The 10,000-nt window shown below is 47.8% G+C and overlaps 1 protein-coding gene across 1 annotated transcript in view; it reads right to left on the minus strand.

The window, feature by feature from the left end:
• Positions 1 to 6,792: 6,792 nt before the first annotated feature.
• The window catches only part of si:dkey-12j5.1 (probable assembly chaperone of rpl4), a 69,502-nt gene continuing 66,294 nt past the window's right edge, over positions 6,793 to 10,000 (minus strand). Inside the window, exon 11 of the mRNA XM_012817150.2 lies at positions 6,793 to 8,212. Within this exon, the coding sequence (XP_012672604.2) occupies positions 8,003 to 8,212 (210 nt within the window). The 3' untranslated portion in view covers positions 6,793 to 8,002. The remainder of the gene's footprint in view (positions 8,213 to 10,000) is intronic.

The following is a 10,000-nucleotide window of genomic DNA, read 5'->3' on the forward strand; positions in this document are numbered from 1 at the left end:
AAGCCGTAGGTTTCGAAGAGCACGCCAATAATGGGCCACCCCATCAACACACCACATACACACCCCACGAAGAAACTGGTGGCTCTTCCTTTATTCCTGTGACAGGAGAATCTGAAGGTGCGTTCCAGGCCGATGGCAAATGATAGCCCTGTAATAAATAGTATATTTACTATGGCAAGGAGGGCTCTCTCGATAAACAAGATTATTCCAACGAAGAGGGAAAACACGCTGAAATCTGTTATACCCATTCCCATTTTCAGAGACTTCACTGTTTTCCCGCTACTTTTCGCCCGTGTCACCACACACTCCGTCAACCTATCCAGAACCTCTGTGACCCCGTTATCTTGTTTAGTGGCCTCTATTGGCTTAGTTGATCCCACCAGTGGTGCGGACCCGCTTGCCCATACCCGGTGCCCAGCTACAATGTTACCCAGAATCACGTGTACTCCTGGCACAGGCAACGCCGGACGAACCCCTACAATTACCTCACCCTGCACAAGATCAGAACCCAGCACGACCTTATGCAGGGGAACAGACATCGTCTGCATTCCCATGCCCTGCACAAGTACACTCTCTCCCGTGCTAGATTGAACAGAAAACGGTAACACGCATTCAGCTACGAACGTCTCTGTAGCCCCAGTGTCTCGCAAAATTTTAACAGGCATCTTTTCCGCGCTACCTACAAGCGAAACGAAACCATCAGTAATGAATGGGCCATACCCCTCCCCGACATGCCCATCAGCGGCCTCTGCGACACACTGCCCTAGTCCAGAGGGACCAGGCACCTCACAGCCCGAACCCCCTGCAGGGACAGTGATATTCACCTGCACACTCTTTTTAGTGCGGAAAGACTGACGCACCGGGGCTGCACACCCCACCCCTTTTACCGCGTCCCATTTGTGAGAGTTCGGCCCTTTGTCATCTCTACCCTCGAGCAGTGGGCATTCTCTCTTCCAATGACCCCTCTTTAAACAATAGTGACATTTGTTTTCGACGTCAGACTCACTGGGACTCGAATGAACTTGTCCCGTCACAGATTGACCACTGTAATTCCTAGAAAACCGAGTTGTCGGAGGTTCCTCCCGAGTGTAGCTAGGCCTGTATTGCACATACTCCCTATTTGAACCTCGATGTGTTAAGTTAAACTCGTCCGCGAGTACGGCAGCCTCAGCAGCAGTCTTAACTTTGTGCTCATTTATAAACATAGCCAGTCGTTCCGGCACAACATTCTTGAACTGCTCTAGGACCATCAACTCCCTTAACTTCTCGTATGTGTCAACCTGAACAGACGAACACCAGCGATTAAAAAACCCAACCAACTCTCTTGCCACCTCCGAATAAGTTTGCCTGTACTCTTTTTTCAAATTCCTGAACCGCTGCCTATAAAATTCCGGAACCTGCTCGTAAGCCCTCAGCACCGCTTCCTTCACTCGCTGGTAGCACTTTCGGTCGGTCACGGGCAGGGCAACAAACGCATCCTGCGCTCTCCCAGGAAGAACAGTCTGGAGCAACAGGGTACGCTCTGAGTCGTTCCAACCCCGCTCCTCGGCAATGCCTTCGAACAGGGAAAAGAAAATGTCGGGATCACGGTCATTGAACTTTGGCAGAAACCTGACCATGCTTGATAAAGTCTCTATGCCACCCCCCCTCGATGACCTAGAGGAGTCTCCAATTCTACCCTCCTGCAACTTCCCTTCATCTACTAATCTTAACCTCTCTATCTCTACCACCCGATCATTGTCTCCCCGTCTCTCGTTTATTTTCATCTTTTCGAATTCAAACTGGCGATCCTTCTCCTTTTCTTCCCGATCTTTATCTCTCTCCGCGTTTTGCACTCTTAGCAGTTCCATTTGCTGCTCAAAACTGAGGTAATTTCTCCGCGCAGAGGAACCTGACTCTGAGCGTGTAGGAGTCGATGCTGTGGGATTTAGAGGATCGGAGCTTGCCACTATTATGGACCTCTCTACTAATCCCTTCCTCACTCCCTCTTTTAACTCCTGTTTTCTAAGTTCTTTTGGCAACGTTTCATTGAATTTGTAATGTTCTGCCATCACACGCAACTGATTCTTCGTAAGTCCCTCCAAATACCCCTCTGTCGGAGACTCGAAAAACTCTGCCATCCCTTCCATTTCCAATCCCTACTTCTCCCCTGCAACCGATCTGGCCCAGGTCCACCAATGCCCTCTCCCTGATCGTGTTCTTTACCCAGTGGCTCTGACGCGACTGGCACACCCGGTAATTAAGCACAGGTGTATCACCACCCACTTACAAAAACCCAACCGACTAGAGCCTCCCCGCATCTATCTCCAAAACACAGTCCTCGCTATTCCCAACCTATAATCTTCAGTGTGTCCACCTGCAATTGAGCTGCTAACCAACTCCAGCGCGTCCGACACACCCACGAAAAACAACAACCTCTTATAAGCACGGCCAAAACAACAAACAGCGGTAAGCGCTCTTAACCTGCGCAGGGTTTTGCATTTGCTCAGTAGGTACTCACCTACTATCACCACCCAGTTACCACTACACCTGTACCCAATTTTCCCCAGCCTGCACAGCGTGTCTCTGTTGCAGCGAGAGCAACCAACTGCAATCACTTCCAAAAGTGACTTCCCTCCTCCACGGCAACCCCACGAAAACAACAAAAGTTTAACCTTACAAATTTCTGCGTGCGTCTCCCCCAATTTACAATCCCCTTGCTGCTGGACCGGCAGTTTTGTGCCCGTCAGTATCAAAGGCCAATATCCCGATCTATACAATCAATACAGCTTTACCACCACTATTCCCCAATGAGTGGATGAAAAAGTTGTCTTACCCGATTCCCGGAAAAAAATCTCGGCGAGCCCCCACGTGTTACGAGCCAGCTCAAGGCACGGAACAAGAAGGGGAGGCCACGCAGAATTTAGGATTTTATAATAATAATAATATATTTATTAATGATTTACAAGTTTATATAGTTATCTAATAATTATAGCAAACGTGTGGTGAAGATCAGTGTTGGGAAGAGAAACAAAAGATGTACTGTAAAGTCAGGTAAATGGTAATATAAACAAACGACGACAATAATCCAAAACCAACGATACTCCAACCAACGACAATCCAAATCCAATCTCTATCCAAATCCAACGACCAACCCAACGCTCTCCCGACTGCCATTTGATCAGGGCTTTTGTAGCCCAACCCATCATGGGTTACACCTGGGGTACACCTGCTTCCCATTACCTGCTAAGGAAACAGAGACAGAACAGGCATGCAAATCACAAGGGGCGGAGCCTAGACCCGCCAGCGTCGTAACAGTGTGTGTGTGTGTTTGTGTGTGTGTGTGGTGTATGTGTGTGTGTGTGTGTGTGTGTAATGTGAAATGTTTGCGATGTGTGTGTGTGTGTGTGGTGGATGTGCCTGTGCCATCCCCGAGGACATCTGGTGATGTTAGTCCACAGCAAAGACCATTCTGTGAGAACCCCCTTGGTATCTACGATTGAGTGCAGGAGACTACGATGTCCAGAAGCCCTCTGCGGGGCCCCCACACCATGAGCCCTCTGTGGGGTGTGTGTGTGTGTGTGTGTGTGTGTGTGTGTGTGTGGTGGATAAATGGTACGATGTCCAGAAGCCCTCTGTGGGGCCCTCACACCATGAGCCCTCTGTGGGGCCCTTACACCATGAGCCCTCTGCGGGGTGTGTGTGTGTGTGTGTGTGTGTGTGGGGTCCTTACACCATGATCCCTCTGTGGGGCCCCCACACCATGAACCCTCTGTGGGGCCCTTATACCATGAGCCCTCTGTGGGGTGTGTGTGTGTGGGGGGCCCTTACACCATGAGCCCTCTGTGGGGCCCCCACACCATGAGCCCTCTGTGGGGCCCTTATACCATGAGCCCTCTGTGGGGTGTGTGTGTGTGTGTGTGTGTGTGGGGCCCTTATACCATGAGCCCTCGCCCTCTGTGGGGCCCTTATACCATGAGCCCTCTGTGGGGCCCTTATACCATGAGCTTGATAAGAGTTCTGTACAGCACAGCAACACCATGAAACGCAACGACCTGTCATACTATATGAAATGAAACCGCAGGTGACAGGAGAGGAAGAAGATCATTAAGTTGACTGAAGTTGGTATGGCAACAGTTTCATTTGTCCCTGCAGATAAATGGGTTGTCAATTCTGACAACAAGTCACTTAATAATAAGTGTACGCTAGTTAGTTTGGAAGGTGTTTTGTAAGGAGTTCACATTGACGTGTCTGGCTATTATTTCCTACACTGTCATCTGTTTTTAATGACCAGTTTTAAAATTGGTTTAAAAACTGCAGATATTGAATGTAAAATGGTTGTTCAGGTCTGACAAAAATAGACTTAAGGACATAGAGACTACCCATCACTTGTAATGAAAGTTCAAATGACAGCGGGGGGGGGGGGGGGGGGGGGTGGGCATTGGCGAAGTGGTGAAGCCTAGTGTCACTGAGCTGACGCCAGGGCAATAGGGCACTGCCCAGCTTCAGCGCGGGCGACTCCGATCACTAGCACGCCCTCTGGTGCTCACAGCACCGGGCCCAGTGGTCCTCTTTCGGTGTGTCTCCATGACGCGGCTTATTAGGCTGTATGTTTAGTCAATAACTTTCTGACAACATGCACTGAGTAAATGTAAAAGTGAAGTATTTTTGTCCAAAGCTTACACTGACTGGAATTGAAACTTACATTGACTGGGACTTGAACCCAGGCCAACTGCCTGTAATGTACTGTACCAAGTACTGTATCGAGTTGGGCATGAACTGTAAGAATTATTATTATAATTATTATTATTATGAATTATTATCGACTTGGATCAGTAGCAATAGCGCCAAATTAGCGCCGCAGCATTCCGTAGCAATAGTCACTTTCATGTATAAACTAATCGTATAGCAAATACTCTGAATGATGTTTTAATGAGAGAAGTGTTATTGTTGATCTACAGATCAGTTTGTTCTTTGGCGCACACCTTCTATCCCCCAGGCCCACCCAAATATAGTATCTCTCGTCTCGCTACTGGGTCTGGGATGAGTTGGAGTGATGCGAATCAGAAATCATTTTGCTGGCACATTCATAGGAACGTTTTTAGCACAGACAACCTGAGGCTACCATCTTGAGAGAGAAAACTTCCTGAGCCTTCTTCTTTTCAGTCCTTAAGTTAATGCCACGGTATGTTCCTGTGCAGCGTGCCAACAGATTCTTGTCAGTGTTTTTTCCTTCCGTCGGTGTCTTTCTGCCACTATCTCAGCATCTCTGCTCCGGTCTTTTCTTGTTTTTCGCGTGAGCAGGGCATAATCATGGGAGCAGTGGAAACGGAGAGATAACACAGGTTTGTCTCTGCTCTGTGTGTGTGACAGGGAGTGGATTGGGGATATAAATAATACCACGGCTTCTATCTCCGTCTATCTGAGAATCTGAAAATGTGTGAAAATGTGTGAATCGCCGGGATGAGAGAGAGAGAGAGAGATGAGGAGAGAGAGAGAGACGAGGAGATAGAGGGATGAGAGAGAGCGAGAGAGAGAGAGATGAGGAGATAGCACGGCTTGCGGTGGGGAACAGTGAGGCAGCGTGAAAGGTGAATTGCAGTCCTGTTTTTTTTTTGTTTGTTTCAGGTGCAGTGAGGAAGACTAACATGCCATTTCACACTTCTCTGAGCTTGTCACCACACACACACACACACACACGTGTCTTCATCTCTGAGCTTGTCACCTGCGTCTTCATCTCTGAGTAAGTGCTGGTGTGAGCAGGCCCTGAATTGAAATGTCAAAAACTGCGAAGTTTCAAAAGTCACACACACACACAAAAGAAAATCTCATCAAAACAAACCAAAAAACCCAAACCAACTTTTGACAGTGAAGTCTCTCGGCTAAACAAGAGTGGAGTTGAACAGCCACGGACATGAACAATAATTCGACTCGATCAGAGGAGCTCTGCTCAACCCTTGGCTTTGACTTTTAATTACAGCGTGGTCGGGGGCACACGGCTCATGGTTTTTCGGGTGAAATCAAAAGCACAAAAATAGCATTTGGGGGAAACATCGAGGCAGAATTCAGACAATGAATAAATTAAAATAATAATCGCTCGAAAGTGAGAAGAAATTATCGTCGCCTATTTGAAACAAAACAAAGAAACCCGGATTTTCAAAAGAATGCCCGTTTACTCCCATTAAACACACACACACACACACACACACACACAGCACAGCACAAAAAGGCAGCGAGCGGAGAATGATTCTCGCCTGAATGGCTAATTAGGGGGGCTTCATCGCAGCGCCTCTCGTTAGCGGCACTTGTGTCCCGAGGTACAGCGGCGTGCGAGGGAGAGAGCCTGTTCTGTTGTTTGCTAGAGATGGAGAGATTCCATAATTAAAACCCCTGACAGGTCGCACACGCAGAAAACGCATGTCTCACTTCTGAGAGCAGTCGACAATCCCCTCCAGGAGGACAGATATGTATGCGTACACACACACACGCACAGTTATATAAGGTAAATACGGGAAAAAATACAAGTTCATAGCATGCATTCTGTGCTCCAAATCAACGCCCTGACGGTTGTTTAAGGTTGGCATGTATAAAAGTATTCACACCTCACACCACACACACACACACGCGCGTGCAGAGTGTGAGGACAAAAAAAATAGGTATCGGTAATTCAGACACACACAAGCCATAAGGAATTGCAATTAAAGTCGCTCATTACAAAATAATTAGGCTTATTTGAAGTCGTTAACCTAACCAAAAAGATTCGACTGTCATTCTCTCCAGAGGAAAGGGGGAATAAAACGCACAACTCCTTTGAAGGGTTCGACTGAAAGCATTTTTAATCCTTACCTTGCTTTCATTTCAAATAATATGCATACATTAGGCACACAGTCACAGAAACTTCACTCATTATTTTTGTCTTTTCTCTTTAAGGACACGTTAAAAATACCACACAACACACACACATACACATACACAACCTTATAAAACATCTAAAAGGAGTAGGTGTTACACAGTTACCAAAATAACTGGTCTAAGATCAGTGGCCTCTCTATGCTCATTACTGGCCTTTAGGGTTGGCCTGATTTACAGGCAGACGAGTTATGGAAGGCGAGGGCCTGGGGTGGCACTTTCAGCATCTCTTTATCAGGTGTCTTTATTTCAGCATGTGAGAGGATGAAGTCCCTTCTCTTAATCAGGTGTCTTTATTTCTCAAACATGTGATGGCTTATGCCTAGCCCCAACACAGTGACCTCCTCTCTCTCCTCTCCTTCTCTCTCCAGAGTCCATTGAAAACACGCACACACACCCCCACACACACACAAAAACACACCCAACACAGCGTCTGTCAAAAGTCTGACAAAGAAGAAAAAAAAAAAAGTTGTTTCCTGTTTTCAACTTTTGCATTGCACCGCTGCCGTCTGCCTTTCACACATTCTAGCCTTCATCATGGGCGCTCTGGGTGAAATAACACGGGGTGGCATTTGTTCTGTTTTCACACCGCGGCAGCCTGTCTGATTGCCACCCTGCCCGTCGTCGCCGAGGCGCCGTCGGCGGGCACAGCGTGGCGAACAGCGCCAGATCTGCGCTCATCTCGGGTGTTGATGGAATCTGGTATGAGGCGTGTCTTGTCCACGTTTGGTATTCTTTGATATCCTTGGCACCCTCACCGGCTGCTCGCCCGCTGTCTGAATGTGGCCGCTGTGAGCAGCGGACGAGTCGGCAGGAGTCACACACACACACACACACACACACACACACACACACACACACACACACACACACGGGGGGGTGGAGGCACTTCAGAATGCACAAATGACCTCCAGAGATATACAGATACATATTATGGAGATGAGAAGAGAGGCAAACAAAAGAGTGAGAATATGATACAGACAGAGACAGATAGAGGGAGAGAGAGAGAGAGAGAGAGAGACAGATGGGAAGGGCAGGTTCTGGAGAGAGCTGATGTGTATCTGAAAAACAGACACGTTGACTGCAATGAGGGTCTGACAAGCAGGATCTGACATCAGTGATCCATGGCGTCATCTTCCTCATCACTGCTGTTGATGAAGTCATCGGCGATGTCATCTATGGGAGGACCACCAACACCATCCTCCTCCTCCTCATCTTCTTCATCATCATCATCAGCGGTGGCACCTTCAGGTCTCAGCTTAGACAGCAGCTGCTCCAAATGCTCCAACATGGGAGGGTCGTCACAACGCAGCTTCATGTAGAGCTACGCACACACACACCACAGACACAGACACAGACACAGACACAGACACAGGCACAGGCACAGGCATACGCACACGCACACGCACGCGCACACACACACACACACACACAGGGAAACACAACACAAATATGATTTTGACTTTCTGCACCACCAACACACACCATAAATGATCAGAAGTGTGTATAAGGCGTGAGTGGGGCAGCAGGGTAGTACTTTATTACACATCTATTGTTACACTGTAATTACATAATTGATTATCAATATATAATGGCATTCTTTGTGCATAAATAGGTCCATAAATAAGTCCAACGTCCTATGGTGCCGTGCATAGTTACTGCACAGAAACACACACACACACACACACACACACACACACACACGTGCATAGTTACTGCAAGAAGTACCATGGAATGAAAGTGTGACCCAGGACAAATATCTGGCCCTTGACCTCAAAGCGATAGACTGCTTTGTGAACACAGAAACACACTCACACACACACACACACACACACACACACACACACACACACACACACACAGGTCATAATGTTCTGAGCACTGCCCATGATCAAAACTCATTATCATCACGGTGCCTCAATAAATATACACTCATTAAAATGTTATGAACACACACACACATATGCATGCATAAACACACACAAATGCACACGCACATACCCATACGCACATGCGCACGCACACACAGTCACACACACACACACACACACACACACACACACACACACACACACACACACACACACACACACACAGCTGTCCTACTTCAAAGCCCCGTGTGGCTACACTGAAATGTTGTATATCTAATGATGTGTTATGATTAGTGAGAATAATTAAAAGCAGAGTCCATACATAATGCCTCCCTCGCCCAAGACTACACACTCACATGGTGTGTGTGTGTGTGTGTGTGTGTGTGAATGAGTGTGTGTGTGAGTGTGTTAGTGTGTGTGTGTGTGTGTGTGTGTGTGTGTGTGTGTGTGTGTGTGTGTGTGTGTGTGTGTGTGTGTGTGTGAATGAGTGTGTGTGTGTGTGTGTGCCCCTGTCTGTCAAAGTTTGAGTGTGTGGCAGACCTGGCCTATCTCTTTGAGAAGCACAGCTGCACCTGATCAGTGCCCACTCAAAGCTGTGACAGGGCAATGTGTGTGTGTGTGTGTGTGTGTGTGTGTGTGTGTGTGTGTGTGTGTGTGTGAGTGTGAGTGTGTGACAGGGCTATGAGAGGTTAAGCACAGCTGCACCTGATCACTGCCCGCTCAAAGCTGTGACAAGGCTATGAGAGGTTGTGTGTGTGTGTGTGAGTGTGTGAGTGTGTGAGTGTGTGACAGGGCTATGAGAGGTTAAGCCAGGCCGAGTAGAGAGGTCTCCAGCACCGGCATCCCTTCGGACCGCACCGGACCGACCGTCTGAAGAACAGGTCTCCTCCCTAACCTCATAAACTTTACATTTACATTTTACATTTAGTCATTTAGCAGACGCTTTTATCCAAAGCGACTTACAATGTATACACATTCTTACATTTTCACTGATGGCACACTGCACATCAGGAGCAATTAGGGGTTCAGTGTCTTGCTCAAGGACGCTTCGACAGGGAATTGAACTAGCAACCTTCTGCTTACTAAACGACTTCTTTACCTCCTGTACCACTGCACCGGTGCCCTTAAGTAAGGCACTTACACACAACCCCCCCCCCCCCCCACCTTCCCCGAGCAGAGTCTCAGCAGTAACAGGGTGCATGCTGGGTAGAGTCCCTATGAAGCACAGGGACAAGAACAGA

The sequence above is a fragment of the Clupea harengus genome, chromosome 11 (assembly GCF_900700415.2).
Source record: "Clupea harengus chromosome 11, Ch_v2.0.2, whole genome shotgun sequence".
Taxonomy (NCBI): Eukaryota; Metazoa; Chordata; class Actinopteri; order Clupeiformes; family Clupeidae; genus Clupea; species Clupea harengus.